This window comes from Chionomys nivalis, chromosome 3 (assembly GCF_950005125.1).
Source record: "Chionomys nivalis chromosome 3, mChiNiv1.1, whole genome shotgun sequence".
NCBI classification, from domain to species: domain Eukaryota; kingdom Metazoa; phylum Chordata; class Mammalia; order Rodentia; family Cricetidae; genus Chionomys; species Chionomys nivalis.
The window spans coordinates 80,896,660-80,918,193 of NC_080088.1; the positions used below are offsets into that span (position 1 = coordinate 80,896,660).

The 21,534-nt window shown below is 36.6% G+C and overlaps 1 protein-coding gene across 1 annotated transcript in view; it reads left to right on the plus strand.

Annotated features, from left to right (window-relative positions):
• The window catches only part of LOC130871347 (vomeronasal type-2 receptor 26-like), a 49,522-nt gene that overhangs the window by 12,136 nt on the left and 15,852 nt on the right, over positions 1 to 21,534 (plus strand). The window contains exons 2-5 of the mRNA XM_057764694.1: positions 2,297 to 2,588; positions 3,841 to 4,653; positions 6,593 to 6,820; positions 13,003 to 13,126. Coding sequence (XP_057620677.1) covers positions 2,297 to 2,588; positions 3,841 to 4,653; positions 6,593 to 6,820; positions 13,003 to 13,126 — 1,457 coding nt within the window. The remainder of the gene's footprint in view (positions 1 to 2,296; positions 2,589 to 3,840; positions 4,654 to 6,592; positions 6,821 to 13,002; positions 13,127 to 21,534) is intronic.

The following is a 21,534-nucleotide window of genomic DNA, read 5'->3' on the forward strand; positions in this document are numbered from 1 at the left end:
GGCCTTGAACTTACAGAGATTCGTCTGCCTCTGTCTAGCAAATCCTGGGCTTAATATTGTGTGCCAACACTGCCTGACCTCTAGTGGTTTAGCTTTGCCTTTCTGATTTTTAGGCAAGCTTTATTTTTTTAAAAAAATAAATAAATAAAAGATTACAATACATTTATGCATTATACAGATGCATACATTTATATACCTGTATATATTTCTACATATGGAAACATTTATACAAATATATTTATATCCATATATTTATACAAATGTATACATTTATGCACATGTATACAATTATATGTGTATGCATTTATACACATGTATATTTTATACATATTTTATGCCCAAGTAAACAATTATCTATAGGTATACATTTATACTATTGAACACTTGGTATTAGATAATCCCTGGGAAAGATTAATTTCTCACTGTCTCAATATTCGTTAATTTTCAATTTTTAAACAACAGATTTTCTCTTAACATAGCATCTAGCTATAGTTCTCAAATTAACACAGTGTAACCAAAAGGCATTTCTTACTGCAGCCCACAAATCTCTTGACCAAATTTCTTCTGCAGTAGCAACCAGGGGACTTGAAGCTCATGAGTTCTCTTATACTGCCTCAAGTAGAGGACTAGCCAGGCACTCATCTAACCCAAGTTTTGAAAGTCACTACTAAGGACCACACTCCAGCCATTGAATACCATGAGTGAGACAGTTCAGTCCATCTTCCTGCTTCCAAAGTTTCTTTCCTCTCATTTTGAGCACTTTTTTACTGCCTTCATGAATTTAGGAGCTTTTTCTCTTTTTTATATTCTATTTTTACTTACGTTGAATCTTTTACTGGCTTACATGGGAGACTACTCACTCACTTAATCTGCATTTCATCTTCATTTACTAGTTACTAAATTTTCTTAAATATTTTTTTTAAATTTTCTATCTGTCGGTGTTTTGCCTATCTGTTTGTGTGAATACATGTGTGCCTGGTTTCAGCATGGGTCAGAGGAGAACATGTATTCCCCTAAAAGTGGTGTTGCACACTATTGTAACCCAAAAAATAGCTACTGTGATGTGAAGTAGGGTCCTTTCCAAGAACAAGCAAGTAGTCTTAAATTCTCAGTAATTTCTCAAATTCCAGAGACACTTTTTCAAAAATATTTATTTAACAGGAATTCTAACTGGTCCTAAGAAAAAATACCTGGAGTCAGCTATCAGGGGTGAGAACTGAAAGAACAAAAAAGCAGAGCAGCCAGTCCCTAGTTCTTACCTCTACCTCAGACCTAAAGGGCAATCCTGTCTCTATTTTTCAGACTGAATGCTGTCTCTACAAAACCTTGGACTAAATACTAAGCTACTGTCTCCTCCCACCTTATATTTCTGTCTCTGCCCAGCCATATACCTCCCATTTCTACCTCCCTAGTGATGGAATTAAAGGTATGAGCCACCAACTGTTGGCTCTGTTTATCTGAAAGACTGAATCTATCTCATGTAGATCAGACTGGCCTTGAATTCACAGAGATTCATTTGCCTCTACCTCCTCAGTGCTGGTATGAAAGGTGTGTGCCACCACTGCCTGGCCTCTATGGCTAGACAGTGTGACTAACTCTGCACTCTGATCTTCAGTTAGCTCCATTTGCTATAACACAAACAAAATATCACCACATGATTATTTTTATGTCATGTGTTTTAGTGCTTCCCTTCTTATATATGTGCGTATGCCACTTGCCCAATGCCCACATATGCTAGATGTGAATCTCCTACCTGGGCCCACAGATAACTCTAAGCCACTATGTCGGCTCTGGGAATTTATCCCATGTTTTCTACAAGAGGAGTCAGAGTGGCTAACTGCCTAGCCATCTTTTTATCTTCCAAAGAAACACTTTAATATTAGGTGTGCATTCAAAGCTATTGCGCCTTTTAAAATGAGTATAAAATATAATCATTGCAAAATAAAAGTATATGAAGCTCCTATTTATATTTCTAGGAAAACCTTAGTTATTCTTTCATATTCCAATGTTTCCATGAATAGAAACTTTATAAGGACAATGTACTCACCAGCCATAATACACAGACAAGTGACACTTAAATCTATATTATGTACTTCAATAAGTCAATTACTGAAATATAATTCAAATACTGAGACTTTGTGAGACATTCCTTGATGTTCCTGGGATATCATTATCACAAAGCTTTACATGTCAGTGAAGATGTCAGAGATTGTAGTCTCCAAATTTCCTGAATTTGCTAAAGAGTTTCTGAGAATAATGTCCTGAATGTGCTCATCCTTCTGCTCTTCCTGTTTAGGGAAAGATGGGAGAACTACCAATATTTGCTGACCTTTTACTTTGCCATTGAGGAGATCAATAAAGATTCTCACCTGCTTCCCAATGTGACCTTGGGTTTCCACATGTACAACACCTTTGACTCTCACAAAAGAACCTTAGAGGGCCCTCTGATGTGGCTGTCTGGAAGCAGTGAGTTTATCGTGAACTACAAATTCAAAACTCAATACAATGCTCTTGGAATCATTGCAGGAATTAGGCCTGAATTTTCTGCTGCAATTGAAACCCTTTTGGGGCTGTACAAAATTCCACAAGTAAGTTAATAAAATGTTGGTGTCCATAGTCAAAGTGGATAACTGATAAAAGAAAATGGAATAGTTGTCTAAGTTTACTACCAGTGATTAACATAGAAATAAATGAATTACCTGTGTCATGCTATGATCAACAGTAAAGTGTGGTGAAAACATAAACAGTAAATACTGTGGTTTTCTAAGAGGATCACTTAGATCACTTCTGCATTATCTGAAATCATTGTCAAGATGTGTTGTGGCAGCTCAAAGCTGAATGCTGTTCATAAGTCAAATATACATCACAGATAACGAACTGCCCCAACTGGAGTTTAAATATCTCACAGTTCATCCAGTGGTCAATGACTGACAGAAGAAGGAATAGAAAGTCCAGGACATGTAAATAAATTTGGAACAATTCTCAAGGCCATCACTAGTGAAAATGTTCCAAAAAATTTAATTCTCCATCCGTAAAGTAGATCTCTGAATAGCACTGACAGAGAAGAGCTACTTACATAGATATAGATCCGCAATTTGCTCTTGCCTGGCACTGCTGAAGCAAAGCAACCATCAGCAGGCACCACTGCAAGCAGAGGAAACATTAGATGAGACCTATGCTTAGTAATAATCAAGATTAGAAAACCAGACAAAGTAACACTATTATAACTTGGTTAACTCATAAATGCATTGCATCCTAATGTAAGAAAAACAATATACACAATAATTTCCATCTTTCTCAGAAATTTTAATTTTACATTAGTTACTGTGTGATGATTTTGTCATATCTATTATTAGAGAAGGAAGAGGCAACAATACTTGATGATGTTCCTATAGATGCTCTTTTCTAAATGGAGTAGCAAAATCTATACTATTTTATTTGCTTTCCTAACACTAGATGTCCTAGGGTAGATGATGTCATGTGGTCAGAGTGAAGCACTTAGTAATACTTCTGCAGTCTTTCTCTACAGGCAGTACTCTGTTCCATTTCAATTGGAACAATAAAACTCTATCATGTTCTTGAAATACCTTGTGAACAGAATACTGTTCAATTCTTAGCTGCTTCATAACTGTTAGTAACTTGGGAGTCCACAGTATTTGACAAAAGCCACATTCCATATTTAAATGAACGAGAGAAGCTATTCACACAGAAGACATTTTCCTAACCAATATTCAGTTCCCTGATTCTCTTATGTGAATATGAACGCATTTCCTTTCTAATGGTGATGATTGCAAATACCTACAAATTCAAAATCACTTTTTTTTTGTTTTACTTCCTTAGGTCACATATGGAATGTTTGATTCTTTTCTAAGTGACAAAGATACATTCCCATGCCTTTACCAGATATCTCATAAAGACACAGCTCTTACCCAAGGGGTGATCTCTTTATTGCTGCATTTTGGCTGGAAGTGGGTGGGTATCTTTGTGTCTGATGATCTGAAAGGCAAGGAGTTCCTCTCAGACTTGAAAGCAGAGATGGTATCAGAAGGTATTTGTGTGGCCTTTACAAAAATAATCCCAACTAATTGGAAGTTTCAGTTGTCTGTGATTGGATTGGTAAATTTCATTCAATATATACAAGTTAATGTAAATGTATTCTATGGTGATATGAATGAATTAGAGCTTTTATGCATTCAAAATGGAATCATGTCAATCAGAGGAAAGGTGTGGATCATGGCAAAACCCCATTTAGTTTACTTAGAATCTGATTTCAATAAGCCGAATGAGTTGATGAACTCTTTTGAAGGAAGCTTCTCATTTTCAAAGAAGAGAAATATCCCTGGCTTCAAATACTTTCTTGAGTCACTTACACCATCCCAGTACCCAGGTGATCTTTACTTCCATAAATTCTGGGTTAACAATTTTTATTGCTCACCTCCTCTTTTGCTATCTGGAAATGAAAAACCCTGCCCACTGAATCTATCCCTAAAGAATAAGCAAGAGAAAATTGCTGTGATGGTCACTTCTGATCTCAGTTTTTCCATATGGAATGCAGTGTATGCAGTGGCCCATGCTCTCCATAAAGCGCTTTTGAAGAAAACAGAAATAGCACCTCACAAAGATGCAAACCAGGACTGGCTTCTGCCTTGGCAGGTAAGCCTACCTAATAAGCAAGGGAAGCATTGGGAACCTACATTGTTAGAAGGTCATTCACTGAGGTCAAACACACAGAATATTCTCAGCTTTTTTTTTTTTTTTTTTTTGGTTTTTTCGAGACAGGGTTTCTCTGTGGTTTTGGAGCCTGTCCTGGAACTAGCTCTTGTAGACCAGGCTGGTCTCGAACTCACAGAGATCCGCCTGCCTCTGCCTCCCAAGTGCTAGGATTAAAGGCGTGCTCCACCACCGCCCGGCTAGAATATTCTCAGTTTATACTTAAAAGATTAGATAAAATGGAAAGATGTTCTTTTACAATGGGTGTGTTTGTGTCTGTAATTATGGTGCATCATTTTGGAGTTGGTTGTTTTGAGTTCAAGATATTAAATTTGTACATATTTTAACAAATTTTTTCCTAGTTATGAGGTGAAATTTTGTAAGATATCCAAAAGCAAGTAACATTAAATTTGGCAAGTTTAATAATCAGATTGAAACACAGGGACAATCTCTAACATCGACTAATTCATATAAATGCAATTTTCATTTAAAGACCCAAGAGTATAGGAAGAAAGTCTTATGGGAAATAAAAATAGTCTGCCATAAACTCAAAAGTAGCTGAGAAAGTAGTTGCTCTTTGGAGATTATTTACTCTGTTTTGCCTTCTTTGATTATTTTATTTTAATTAGCTCTTTGGGAATTATTCTAAACATTTTCTTTTTAATTTTTTTAATTCATTTTACATACCAGCAACAGTTTCCCTTTTTCATCTCCAACCCCCAACTCCAACCCACTCCTGAGATAGGGTAAACTGAGGCCACACCTTCATTGCTATTAATAAGTGAATATGGTTGGCTTTAAGACACCCTTATTCAAACTTAAGACTCACTTATACTTATGATCCTTGATGTTCACTTTCAAATAGGTTATTAGATAATAACACAACATTGAATGTCAGAATTTGAAGAATTAACCCGCAGTGTTAATTTAAATATATAATTAAATCATGTTGAAGGGATGACTCAGTGGTAAGAAGGACTTGCTTTCTCTTCCAGAGAAACCAAACTTGCTTGTTAGCATCCATGATACCTTACAACTGTCTGTAATTCCAGAAGTAAAAAAAAATGACACTATCTTCTGTCCTTTTCAGGCATCAGGGATGCCATTGATATATATAAATACCTATAGGCATTACACAGAAATAAAACTAGAACAAATATAGGGGTCAGAGACGGCTAAGTGGTTAGACATACTTGCTGCAATTAAGAAGATCCAGTTTCAGTTCCTAGTATCTACATAACAGGGTTGCATTATTTCCATTTCCAGGAGATCCAGCACCATCTTCTGTCCTCCAGTGCCATCAGTCACATGTGTAGTACACATACATATATGAAGTAAGGAAACTCATAAACCAAACTAAACAAATCTAAAACTACAAAGAAATTATTTTTTAAATTTAGCTATAGCATGTAACATTTGGATTTTAATTTTGTCTCCAATATTGTTCATATCAAAGTTGAAAGTCAAATGCTGTGATCCAAATTAAATCAAAAAGGAATGGAGGCAGACAGGGGGTCTATTTTCTTTTTCCTGAAGTATAAAGACACACAAAATTTCTGTACATTTAATATATATTTTTATGAACTTGGAGCTTTGCATAAACAGCTGCTAATATTATCACATCATGATACTCTTTATATCTACATGTATATTTACATACCCAATCATACACACATATGTGTACCATATTCGGGTTCAGCTGCTCCTACATTAATTTCATGGAGAGAAAAGTTCATCTTATTGCAAGAACTTGGAGACAATTATTCAAATGAAGCTTCTTCATACAGAAAGTCAGAGTAGGAAGAGAGAAAGGATTGCTCTTAGGGACCATCAGTGAGAAATTTGTATGCACCATTCATATCCAGATGATTTCTCTCTCCAGCTTCATCCATTTCTGAGGAAAATCCAATTTACAAACACTGCTGGAGACCAGATTTGCTTTGATGAGAGCAAGAATCATATGGAAAATTATGATATACAAAACATTAGGAGAAATGCTAATCATTTTTCATTTCTAGTTAAAGTAGGAGAGTTTGTCTCCAAAAGTCTACAAGATCAAGGCTTGTTCATCAATGAAGTTCTGATCAAATGGCCAAGCAACTTCAATCAGGTCTGGCAAAATTTCAGTCATTAATATGTCAAGAAGTATCTGAAGAGTTATGAGAATTGGTTGTGTGATGTCTCTTTGAAATTTCAAGTGATGTTTATATTCGAAGTTCTTAGTTCTGCTGTGTACTGTATGAATGTGCTTACATGTTAGTGTATGTGTCAATTGTGGGGACAGTCAGCATTGATTACCTTCCTCCGTTTTTCTCCATTTTATTATAAACAGAATCTGTAACTGAGCTCCCTGATCTCTGATTTAACTGTACTCTGGAGAAGTGTGCCCCGTGCTTTCTCCCTATCTTTATGACCACCATATTGAGATTATAGCCATAAAGTTCTGTGCCTAAATTTTCTATACTACCCTTCTGTATGAGCAAATTCAGGACCTCATACTTATGTGGCAAGCATATTAAATACTGACCCATCTCTTTAGATCTATTTCATGTCTTTAGTTTAGAATTAAATCAGTCTTTTGAGTTTGACCTTGGTATTTATGCATATACTTGTATATGTACCTGTACATAGACATACAAGCACTCACATATTTTTAACTAATTCCTGTGGTTATTAGTTTGAATTGAATTTGAATTTGTGTGTGTTCATTCATGTTGCAATAAATGAATAAGTCACTATTTGTAACTTGCCATTGCCCATGCCAGAGGAGCAGAGAGTTTCAGTTGAAGTTCCAGGTGTCAGTTCACCAGAAGTGAATCCTCTGATGGGCCAATCTCATTTAGGCAAGGCCATGGGACTACAGACACTGAAATGACTTTTACTTCTGCTATGCATATACATGTTTGCTGCTACTCTTTCTCTGGTATCTAGCATGATGTGAGCAGATGTAAGAAATCTCTACTGCCTGTAATATAGTGTGTTTATTTTTTGGAAACCACCTGTTCTAGTGGGCACTTTTACCTGTGGACTGTCAAGAAGATTACCCCTCCCTAAGCTTTACTGTCTAATGTGATAATAATAATAATAATAATAATAATAATAATAATAATAATAATAACTTATACAGAGTTTTGATGAATTAAAATAAATACAAGGATATGTTTCACAGCCAGGGTCTGTGAGTCTCACCTAAGGAGCTGCACGGATTGTAGTTCATGTTAGTGACTAGCAATTGAGTCCCAATAGCCCAGGTAGTTTAAATAATTTTAACCTTAATATTGGGAGATGTTCATAGGTCTTGAAGTGCATCACAGCTGAAACAAAGCTTTAAAAATAATAAAGTTAGATTAAGATTTTTTTGTTAATAACTTTGAGGTAAAAACCCCAAGATGACAATTTAAAGTTTTTGAAAGGCACACAGTGGAATAGTTGAATGTGGAACTCTTTAATGTCAGGGAGCAAGAACAAAGCAACCCAATTATTACTGGCTGACATACTCTACTTTTTAGGTTTTGTTGATGACCAAAGGTGATGGTTATGAATTACTTATACACATTTCTGTCCTCAATGTACTGATGCAAAAACATTATTCCAACATCTTTATATATCCTAAAGAGTTTAGGTAGAGCTGACTGATTCTTTTTTATATCTATAAGTTTTTTTTAATATTTATTTATTTAGTATACAATTATCTCTGCAGGCCAGAAGAGGGCACCCGATCTCATTACAGATGGTTGTGAGCCACCATGTGGTTGCTGGGAATTGAACTCAAGACCTTTGGAATAGCAGACAATGCTCTTAACCCCTGAGCCATCTCTCCAGCCCCCTCTATAAGTTTTCATTTCTAATTTCTTTAAGATTTCTTATAAAATTTTTTTCAAGATAAGTAATAAAGTAATTGGCCCTCTATTTGTAACTACAAAATACAGCCTGATAGTAAAAGACCTGACTAAAACACCTTGGTTTCTGCCTGCTTAATCTGTAACAAGTTGCTTGAGTATGAATGTATGTGGGTTCTTGGGATGATTTGCTTTTTCTCTGTAATACATAAAATGTTCAATCATGTGAGGGAGATGAAAAGTATGTTTTACCTATAACCATTCACTTAAAAAGTGGAATGTAACTGTCTTGATTCTTGCACTGCCTGGAAGATTCTGTTGGGATATAAGTTCTGTAAAACAACATGAGATAGGAGAGAGAAAATTAAGAAAAACAATAAATAAGAGAAGGAATAAAGAAGAAAAACATCAAGAGAGCTTGTGAGTGCCTTTTTCCCTAACCCCTCTCAGATAGAAAAGGTTAACATCACTGACTCCATGGATTCCTTCAAAGACTTGTGCTTCTTGAAGCTGGTCTAGACAGCAGTAAGTGCTATATAGAGAGGTATGTGTCTGGGTGTTTCTGTGTGAAGTCACACACATGGGCACACAATCATGTGTATACTTATACACATTTTTATATATGCATGATGATGCTCAATACAGCCCTCTTTTGCTGTTTTTGTTTTCAAAACAGGGTTTCTCTGTAGCTTTGGAGCCGGTTTTGGAACTAGCTCTTGTAGAACAGGCTGATCTCAAACTCACAGAGATCCACCTGCCTCTGTCTCATAAGTGCTGAGATTAAAGACATATGCCATCACCACCCCATTAAATCCATCCTTTTAAGATAACATGTCCATAGTTTTCATAAAGAAGAAATTATGGATTTTTTTTTACAAATCATCTTCATAAGTGATTTTTATGAGCTACTTAATTTGTGCGCTGGGAGCTGAACTCAGGTTTCTCTGTGGAACATATATAGATTCGTAACTACTGAGCCAGATCTCTAGCCCCACATACCTATTAATACATAGATATTTATGAGACAGAAACTGTGTCTAAATCATGGCAAGACACATGTCTAAGGGAAGAATAGAAACATATGCTTGAATATACAAAAATTAAAAATATTAATAAACTAAAGTTGTGATAGAAGTATAGTGGTTAGTATGATTAATGTGGTTAAATAAGACAATTGAAGAAAATGCTAAGCAATATTATCACTAACATTTCAAAGAAAAGAACATGGCATTATTCTGAGCATTAGGAGTCAAGGGTAAAAGTCACAGTAATGGATAGTGTTTCAGTGTCTATAGAGTATCAATACGTGTGGAGCCAGCAGAAGCTGTGATAGCCATCAATGGCCAAACACTCTTTCATGCGAAATGTGAATCAGAGGGAATGGTTTTGACCACAAGCTAGGGAAGCAAAAGACAGAACCAAAAGAATTGAGGAAGAGAAGCAGCAGAACAGATGATTGGAGGAGTTTTGTTTCTCCCCAAACTAGACTTTTAGTTCATATGTACACTAGCCAATGGTTGTGGGCAACCATTTATATGGTGTAAAGAATTGGTGGAGAAATTGTGCATATGCCAATTCTTTTGTTTAAAACCTTTTATTTTGAACTATACTGCTTTTGAGATCTCTTTTCAGAAGAACGGCATGAACAGTCTTCAGCCAGTTGTGATGGTTGTGAATGTTCACAACTGTGTGTTCTTAGGGCTTTCCATCCCTGGGGTTTGCAAGTTGTTAACTTAAAACATTCTTTTTATTATTATTATTAAAAATTTCTGCCTCCTCCCTGCCTCCTTTTTCCCTCCCCCTCCCCCTCTCCCCATGCTCCACTCCCCTCCCCCTCCCTCTTCAGTCCTAAGAGCAGTCAGGGTTCCCCGCCCTGTGGGCAGTCCAAGGTCCTCACCCTTCCATTCAGGTCTAGGAAGGTGAGTATCAAAACAGGCTAGGCTCCCACAAAACCAGTACATGCAATAGGATCAAAACCCAGTGCCATTGTCCTTGGCTTCTCAGCAGCCTTCATTGTTCACCATATTCAGAGAGTCTGGTTTTATCCCATGCTTTTTCAGTCCCAGTCCAGCTGGCCTTGGTGAGTTCCCAATAGATCAGCCTCACCGTCTCAGTGGGTGGGTGCCCCCCCCCTCGGGGTCTTGACTTCCTTGATCATGTTCTCCTTCCTTCTGCTCCTCATTTGGACCTTGGGAGCTCAGTCCATTGCTCCAATGTGGGTCTCTGTCTCTATCTCCATCTATCACCAGATGAAGGTTCTATGGTGATATGCAAGATATGCATTAGTATGGCTATAGGATTGGGCCATTTCAAGGCTCTCTCTCCTCAGCTGCCCAAGGACCTAGTTGGGGACATCTCTCTAGACACCTGGGAACCCCTCTAGAGTCAAGGCTCTTGCCAACCCTAAAATGGCTCCCTTAATTAGGATATATACTTGCCTGCTCCCATATCCATCCTTCCATTATCCCAACCATCCCATTCCCCCAAGCTCTCCCCATCCTCCCCTTCTCACTTGTCTATCCCCATCTCCCCTTTCCCCCATCCCACCCCACCCCCAGTTGCCAATTTGTCACAGCAATCTTGCCTACTTCCAATATCCAGGTTGTCAACCTGTAGAAGAATGAAAATAGATCCATATCTATCATCATGAACAAAACTCAAGTCCAAATGGATTAAAGACCTCAATATCAGTCTGAACACACTGAACCTGATAGAAGAGAAAGCATATGGGCACAGGAGACCACTTCCTACATATAACCCCAGCAGCACAGACATTAAGGGCAACATTGAATAAATGGGACCTCCTGAAACTGAGAAGATTCTGTAAAGCAAAGGACACTGTCACTAAGACAAAAAGGCAACCCACTGACTGGGAGAAGATCTTCACCAACCCTGCAATAGACAAAGGTCTGATCTCCAAAATATATAAAGAACTCAAGAAACTAGACTTTAAAATGGTAATTAACCCAATTAAAAAATGGGGCACTGAACTGAACAAAGAATTCTCAACAGAAGAAGTTCAAATGGCCAAAAGACACTTAAGGTCATGCTCAACCTCCTTAGTGATCAGGGAAATGCAAATCAAAACAACTTTGAGATATCATCTTACACCTGTCAGAATGGCTAAAATCGAAAACACCAATGATAGCCTTTGCTGGAGAGGATGCGAAGTAAAAGGCACACTCATCCATTGCTGGTGGGAATGCAAACTTGTGCAACCACTATGGAAAGCAGTGTGGCGGTCTCAGGAAATTTGGGATCAACCTACCCCAGGACCCAGCAATACCACTCTTGGGAATACACCCAAGAGATGCCCTACCATACTACAAAAGTATTTGTTCAACTATGTTCATAGCAGCATTATTTGTAATAGCCAGAACCTGGAAACAACCTAGATGTCCTTCAATGGAAGAATGGATGAAGAAAGTGTTGAATATATACATATTAGAGTACTACTCAGCGGTAAAAAACAATGACTTCTTGAATTTTGCATGCAAATGGATGGAAATAGAAAACACTATCCTGAGTGAGGTAACCCAGACCCAAAAAGATGAGCATGGGATGTACTCACTCATAATTGGTTTTTAGCCATAAATATAGGACATTGAGCCTATAATTCGCAATCCTAGAAAAGCTAAATAAGAAGGTGAACCCAAAGAAAAGCATATAGTTATCCTCCTGGATATTGAAAGTAGACAAGATTGCTGGGTAAAATATTCTTTAAAAGGCTGGCTTCTTGTTTGCAAGCCAGCTGATATGGTAGCGACCAAAGATTCCAGTGTTTGAACATTTGAAAGACTCTGCCTGCTTACCTGTGCTAGAAATAACAGCATCTAAAGTGAAGACTTAAGAAAAAAAAAACATAGCGACTACTAGATTATCCTTAGGACTCTGCATTAACTCTATAATGTTCTTGCTATTATAAAAGCATATTTGTCACAAATTTAGTTACTGTCTTACAACTGAACATGTATGTGTGTTGCTTAGATAAATGTAATCACTGTAAACATCTATATGATCTAGGATTTTGTTCTTATTTTGAAATGAGAGATTTTTGTTTACAAGTTCATTAAAAACTAAAAACTGTTTTAAAAAAGAGTGACAGGGTATCTTTCTGTATCTCTGACAATTCAACTGTTGCATAATTCACACAAAGTAGAAGTTCCAGCTTGCTGTCTCACAGGAGAGGATATATGGATGTTCTACACATTTTAAAAAAGCTAGCATAAGTGAGTCATAGTTTGTCACCTTAAAGAAACTTTGAACATTTACCAATGGGAAGTGTCCTAACTTCAACTCTACACACTATTCTCCTATAAGAAAATTACACAGTACCTCGTAAATATGTACAACTTTCATAGTATACTTGCAGTTTAAATTATTTAGCTTAAAAATAGTTTAAACCTGTGACTGATATGCAAGTTTATGACCAGGTTTTCTGTTTTGTCTTCAGAGTCCTCAATCTGTATGTACACAGAGCTGTGTTCCAGGTTTCTGGAAAATTCTAGAGGAAGAAAGACCGATATGCTGTTTTTCTTGTATGGTTTGTCCAGAAGGGCACATTTCCAACCAGACAGGTAGAAAATTAATCCATTTCCTCAAACTGCATAAGTAGAAGAAGAAAGCTAATAAGGAACGATGGTGTCATCGTGCAGCACTGTTCTCCATGTCTCTTTCACTCATCCACACATTCACTAGTAATCACTGCTGATGCACCAATGTGTGAAAATCTGAGTGGCAGCACTCAAGTTATTGTGTTCTCTACATCACTACTTCAAAAAAAATGCCTTTTATTATATGGTAGTTTCATCTCAGCTATTGAAGTGATACTTGCTGTTGATTGCCCAGGCTGTGTGAGTTGTGCGTATGACCATACTAACACTGTATTTCTTGAATAAATAAATCCAGTTATTATTTTCTGAACTTATCAATGATTATTAGCTGAAGGTACACCCAGGATAATTTCATGTGGGACTATTTTCTAAATGTACCACACATAGAATTAAGTTTACTACACTAATAATTATCATTTGGAAAATCAAACAGTATGACAAACAAGTCTTTGTAAGGGAAGGTACAATTGCCTGTAGATCTTTGTCCAGTGTTGTTGGCAGCCCTGAGATCATATACACAGCTAATATTATATGGTCTGAACAGGTGATATTTAATAATACACACACACACATTCATGTGCAAATCAACAAATAATAATAAAGAGGAATAAATATAATAGAAAACAAGACCAACTTGGGTCCAGGACAGAGATTAGAGAATAATTAGAAGGGTAATGAGGTAATTATATTTCAATTTGAATAATGAAAGATATTATAAAGAAAATTTGGGAAAGTAAAATACAAAATTCAATTAATGATGACAATCTACTCTTATTGACTTCAATAACACCAACACTTTAGCAACTATGTAAAAAAATAGAATGTAAAAAAATAGAATACCTCAACAACTGAAAGGGAGAGGTTAATATTCATTAATTTTCTAAAAGCTAATGTTATCATAACTAAATTCTTTGCAGAATGCTATGTGACTCTCACCATTGTATTGGTAGGATAATTTGAAATATATAATTACTTTTAGATATATTCAGGCAAAGAAAAGATTATTAAAAATAACTGTTTTTTCATATTACTGTGTACATATTGCTTTATGTGTGAGTGATCGTGTGTGTGTGTGTGTGTGTGCCCCAGCTTGCATGTGGAAGTGAAAAGACCTCATTGTGGAGCTCTGTCATTTTCTTTGACCTTGACATGTATTTAGTGGTCACACTCCAGTCATCAAGATTACATGGTAAGCTCTTTTCTCAAAAGAAGTATTATCATACTAATACCTGCCCTTATTCTTGGAGTATTTGCTACATCAAACATTATGTTGTGTTTCCTGTTCTTTTAATCTTGAAATTGTGATGTAGTTGCATTTCTCTTTCCTTTTCCTCAATGTGAAACATCCCATATATCCTCATTGCTTGCTTTCACAATTATGCACTCTTTTTGCAGATTGTATACATATATATGTGTATATATATATATATATATATATGCTTGTACTAAATATATATGCTAAATATAGCTGGATTATTTTATATGACATTACTTGCATACATGTTTCTAGGGCTTACCATTTTGTTATTGATGACCAATTAGTGTGCTCTTCTCATGGGAAAACCATTTATCCCCCTCTCAACATTTCTTAGTTGCATCCTGATTTTTGTGAAGGGTTGGGTCCTTGGGGTTATTCTCCTGACCACATGGCAAGTATGTTGCTGCTGTCTCTGCTCAGGTTCACATACTTAGGCAGTCATGTTGGTAGGACTTAACAGTTTAGCCTCTGATATTATTAGGAAATACAATCTCACAGGAAATACCCTGAGCCTCTAATTCTTATCATTCTTCTAACCCCTAGTCTGTAATGTTCACTGAGCCTTTGATTTTGGAATGGCTTTGCAGATTTATCTAAAGGAGATGCCCTCTACATCTCTGCATTTTGTCTGAAATGTAATATTGTCATATGTTGTAAAGAGAAATTTTCTTGCTAGATGGTGAAGATTACAACTATCTGTGGGTATCAGGATAAATGTTTACATATTGTTGTTAGAGATTATGCTGGTTTAGTAAAATAGTGGTTGTAGATTCTCCCCCAATAACCATGACTTCACTAGCACCAAGTACTTATGTTTTGGTCAGAGGAATGGTTTCCTTATTGTTCAGTGAGTCTTGAGTCCAATTTACAGAGCTGCTGATTACTGTCAAGGTATGCCTGCCACTACTGTACCTTTAGGGCTTTGTGTTATGCTGGTCATTGATATGGTTCATAGTTATCATAGAAGAATAGCACTGTTTATTGTCTCCATCTTTTGAAAGCTTACATGATGTCTTCCGGAATCTTGAAAGCTAATCCTCAGGGACAGGACATTTATAGCAGAGCTACCTCAAGGGTCTCTGGACACTAGTTCTGAAGTCCATGCTGTGTTCAGCAATAGGGACTCACTTTTCAACTCTGGAGGATAAACAAAGGCAATAGCAATAGGCTATAGGCTTTGGTTGTCCCTTTATCAACCCTAGCCAACACCTTTAAAGAAAGCTTCTCATGTCTGCTACTGGATTTGTATATGTCGTCTGCTCTTGAAAGGAAAAGCCCAGAAAAGAAAAGTTTACTAAAACTATATGTAAGGTGTAAAGAGGATTAACTCTATTCTAGGTGTGATTTTCAGGAAATGGTGATATTATGATTCTTTGTGGGTTCTTAGACATTTTTATTGATGATTTAACACCTCCATTCTTCTTTATTTGCATGCCTTTCACCCCTGTCCCATTTTTCCTTTCAGGTCACATATATACTCTCCAGACATCCTTATTGTTATTTCACTCTCTTACTCACTTCAATTGTATTTATCTGCCTCTTCCCTCTATATTTAGAATCTCCATCTTTTGCCTTTCCTGTTTCATGTTATTTGTTCCCCACTATCCCATTCTGTTGTTCCTCCAGCTCCTGAAGTTGTCCTGCTTATTTTCCTATCCTCTGCAGTTTCTCTAGGACATGAACTCACACCTGAATATTTGGAGCTAGGCACCTCAGATAAGAAAGTACATGTGACATTTGTCTTTCTGTGTTGGGCTTTCATGACTCAATTTTTCATGATCTTTTCTGGTTCCACCCACCTACCCATAAAGTTTATGATTTCATTTACCTTTACAGATAAATGGTATTCAATGGTATATATGTATAACAATTTTATTACCCACTTGTCAGAACCAGATCACTTAGGTTTTTTCTATTTCCTAAATACTGTGAACCAAAGCAGCATTGCACATGCAAAGCAAATACCTGTGGAATACGATGGCATGTCATATGAACATATGCCAAGGAGTGGTCATATGACAGAATTAATTTTAGCTTTATGAAATTCCCCATTCTGATTTCCAAAGTGTCTATCTAAACCAGTTACAGGCCCAGCATAAGTTAAATAGTGTTTCCTTTTCCTCTGGGTCAACTCAAACACTTCTTGGCTGTTCTGTGGATCTTTGCTGTTTTGGCTCAGGTAGGATGAAAAATCTGAATGTTGTTTTTATTCATGTTTCTATATTGCTAAAGTTGGCAACATATTTTGAAATATTTCTTATCCATTTTATTTCAGTGGAAATTCACTGTTCAGATCCTAGGATCCTCTCTCTCTCTCTCTCTCTCTCTCTCTCTCTCTCTCTCTCTCTCTCTCTCTCTCTCGTGTTTCAAGACAGAGTTTCTCTGTAGCAGTAGAGCCTGTCCTGGAACTAGTTCTTGTGGACCAGACTGATGTCGAACTCACAGAGATGTGCTTGCCTCTGTCCCCACCCCCTGAGGGTTGAGATTAAAGGTATATGTCACTCCAGGGTCATTTTTCTTATACACTTGACTTTTTAACTCTTTGGGTTTGTTTGTTTGTTTTTCGTTTTTTGTTTTTCAGCTCTCTGTATTTTCACTGTCAGATATATACCTGGCAAAGAATGTCTCCCATTCTGAGGGGTTTCTCTCCACTCAGTTGATTGCTTCTTTGACTGTAGCAGAGGCTTTTAGTTTCATGAAGTCCTACTTGGCTGTTCTTAGCCTTAATTCTTGGGCAAATGAAGGCTATTCATTAAAGTTTTTTTTTTTAACTAAAACTAGATCATAGAGGATTTTGCCTATGTTTTATTCTAAGAGTTTCAGTTTTAGAGGTTTCAGGCTTAGGTCTTTGATCCTTTTGGAGTTAGAATTTGTGAAGGTGATAAGTGTGGGTTTAGCTTCATTGTTCTACTTGTGGACCTCCAGTTTTTTCAACAAAATATCTTCATAATGCTTTCCATTTTCAAACTTATGCTTTTGGTGTAACTTACTGAGTATTAAATGATTGAGCTAACATGTGCTCAAGTTGGGTCTTGGATATGTTTCTGCATTGGTCTACAGATTATTTTCTGCCTATGTCATATAATTTTGTGGTTGTTTATGTTGTTATTATTTAACACAGCACTGTGATATAACTTTAAATTCAGAATAGTAATTCCTATACCATGGTGCTTTTTCATCCAATATTATTTTGGGTTGCCTTATTGTATTGAGTCTTGGTATAATATTTTTCCTGTCTGCATAGAATAATATCAGAATTTTTGATTGAGTGTCTATTGAATTTATAAATAGATTTTTGTGCAATATTTTTCATTAAGTTAATTCTACCTACCTGTAATCTTCAAATGGGATATCTTTTTATTTTTTTATGCATTTCCCAGTTTCTTTGGAGTTTTTATGTTCTCTTGTCAAATTCCTTTGTGTCCTTGCTTAGATTTATTCCTAACTAACGTACTTTATTTCATGGAATTGTGAGTGGTAGTGTGTCCAGATTCTCCTTTCTATGTTTGTTCTTTATATATAGAAAGGACATTGATTATGTAGGTTGATTCAGTATTCTGCCACATAGTTGCATTTGCTGATCACTTGAAGAATTTTTGTGGTAGACTTTTTTGATTCACTAATGCATAGTATTTATAAACAGCAAATAGAGATAGTTTGAATTCTTTCTCTATTTTTATTCCTTTAATTTACTTGCCTTGACTTATTGCTCCAGCTAAAATTTAGAGCACACTAATGAAAAGGAGTGGTAGTGGTAGATATAACTGATTAATTCCTCACTTAAGTGGAATTGATTTAAGTTTTTCTTTATTGAGAATGGTGTTGACTGTGAGTTTCTTATATATAGTGTTTATTTTGTTGGTGTATGTTCTGTCTATTGTATAGAAAATTTATGATAAAGGCAGTTTTATTTTGTCATGCATTTGTCACATGAACATCTAATATTTTATACATCCATTTATGTGGGTTTTACATTTATTGAATTAACTATGTTGAACCACTGCTCTATGTCAAAAAAAAGCCACTTTAGTCGTATTATACAATAGTTCTGTTGTAAATCTGTATTCTATTTGCAAGAATTTTATTGAGTTTTATGAGCCTACATTTATAAGAAATAATGGTGCATGGTTTTCTTTTTTGTTGTGTCAGTACCTGGTTTTGGTATTAGGATGAAACGGCTTTCTAATGGAACTTAGAAATTATTCTTCTCTTTCTATTATTTTAATATTTTAAGTAGGATTGACTGCACATCTTCTTTGAATCTCTGGTGAAATTCTGCTCTGAATTCATGAGGTCCTAATATTTATATAGCTGGAAGACTTTTGTTACTAGTTCAATCTCCTGTGTGTTATGGGTTTGTTTAGCTTCTTGACTTAATGTTTTAATTTTTATGGCATGGCCAAAGGTAGAAACTTATCCATTTCATGAAGGTTTACACACTTACTAAAATACACATTTTCTTTTCTTTTTTAAAATATTCTCTTACCAAGATCTCCTGGAAAAAAATGGAAGCATGGGGATGGGGAAAGAAGGGAAGGAAGAAGGGGAGGAGAAGAGGAGAAGAAGAAAGGGGAGAATAATTTAGGTAATAGAATAGTCAGGATGGGGGAAAAACAGAGACAGAAAGCAAGGAAAGAGCTATTTTTGTTGAGGGAGCCAATATGTAGATAGCAAATAATCTGGCACTAGAGAAATTCCCAGGAATCCACAAGGATGACCCCAGCTAAGACCCTAAGCAATAGTGGAGAGGGTGCCTGAACTGACCTTGCCTTGTAGTCAGATTGATGACTATCTTAAATGTCACCATAGCACCTTAATTTAGCAACTGATGTTGACAGGGGCAGAGACCTGCAGCAGAGTACTGCTTCATTAAAGAATCTGCCAGACATTCTACAGGACAGAGAAGAAGGTGACTGACAAACTGCCAATATAGGTGGAACTGTCTTTGAAATTTCATGTTTCATGGAAAAGTCTGCCAGATACTATGGGCCTGTAGGCTAAAGATGGATTAGTCAATGTTAAATAGGAACTTTGGTTGACTGTCCAGACAGCAATATGTCTTTTTCAATTCTAGAGTTTGTGGAAGTTGCTTACTTTCTGTTTACTTAGGTAATATTATATCCTTCTGGTGTCTTTGATGGAGGGCAGAGAGGTGGTTATAGTTATAGTTTGCTTTAGTTATGATAAAAGATAAAGTATATATTACTACTGTTACTATAATTCTTGCTTTAAACATGTTTAGTTATATCTAATTTTTCTATGCTAAAGTTAAAATATTCCTTTTTATTTAGTCAGGAAAGGGAAGATAATGTGGGATACCCCTCTGCATTCATGAATGTGTTTTATTATCATTGGTTAATAAAGAAATTGCTTTGGCTTGTGAAGGGAGAATAAAGCTAGGCTGGAAAACTAAACTGAATGCTGTGAGAAAGAAGGCAGAGTCAGAGAGATGTCATGTAGTTGCCAAAGAAGACAGACACCAGAGAACCTTACCAGTAAACCACGCATCTTATAGCTATACACAGGTTAATAGAAATGGGTTAATTCAAGATGTAAGAGCAAGCTAGAAATATGCCCAAGTCATTGGCAAAGAAGTGTTGTAATTAATATAGTTTCTGTGTGATTATTTGGGTCTGGGCATCCGGGAAAGAAAAGAGCATTCCCTGCCTACAGTGAAGCACTGGGCTGATCTCCCAAACTCCAATTAAATAGTGGAAGGAGTGAGAATATGAACAAAGAGATCAAGACCATGATGAACAAAGAGATCAAGACCATGATGAGGATAGCCACTGAAAAAGTTTACCACAGCTAATGGGAGCTCACCAACTCCAGCTGGACAGTGAAGGAACCAACATAGGACCAAGCTAGACCCTCAGAATGTGGGTTACAGTTGTATAACTGGGGCAGACTATGGGGCCACTGTCAGTGGCACTAGAATTTTTTCCTACTGCTCATTCTGGGTTTTTGGAATCCATTCTTTTTGGATGGATACCTTGCTCAGCCTGGATATAGTGGAGAGGGCCTTGGTACTTCCTCAGAGTAATATGCCTTACCCTCGCTGGGGAGCTGATGGAGGGTCTCGTGAAGGAGAAGGTAGAAGGAATGGGAGGAGGAGAGGGAGTGGGAACTGGAATTGGTATGTAAAATAAAAAATATGTTTTGCTTTCTTTTTTACAAAATAAATAAATATTTTCTAACAATATTCTGAGCTTCTTTCATATTTGCTGTAATGTTTCTTTTTTTGCCATTTATGATTCTTTTAAATTAAGTCCTCTGTTTCTTTCTTTAGGTTACTTGAGCCAAGTGTCTGTCCTTATGGTTTATCTCATCAAAGAGTCAGATATTAGGTTAGCTAATTCTTCCTATTGTTTTCTTTTTTGCCATTTCATTGATATCTACTTTGATTTTATAATGTATTACCATCACCTGGGTTTGTATATTCTTCTTTCTGTTTTTCCATTTTTTTAGTATTAGAATTATTTTTATTTTTAAAACAATCTTATTTTATATACCAAACTCAGTTCCCCCTCCCTTCCCTCCTCTCACTCCCCCCCCTAATTCTCACACCCCACCTCCATCTACTCCTCGGAGAAGGCCTCCCATGGGGACTAATCAAAGTCTGTTGCTTCATTTGAGGCAGGACCAAGACCTTCCCCCCGTGACTAGGCTGAGCAAGGTATTCCTCCATAGGGAACAGGGTCCAAAAAGCTACTTCATGCACTAGGGATAAATACGGTTTCCAATGTTAGTAGTTCCACAAACTACCCATGCCATATAACTGTCACCCACATTTGGAGGGCCTACTTCAGTCATGTGTAGGTTCCCCACTTATCAGTCTAGAGTCAGTGAGCTCCCACTAGTTCAGGTTAGCTGTTTCTGTGAGTTTCCCCATCATGGTCTTGACCTCTTTGCTCATGGTATTTATCCCCTGTCTCTACAACTAGATTTCAGGAGCTTGGCCCAGTGCTTTGTTGTGGATCTCTGCATCTGCTTCCACCAGTTACTGGATGTAGGTTCTATGATAACAATAAAGGTAGTCATCAATCTGATAATTGGGGGAAACAGTTGAGGCATCCTCTTCACTGTTGGTTAGATTCTTAACTGAAGTCATCCT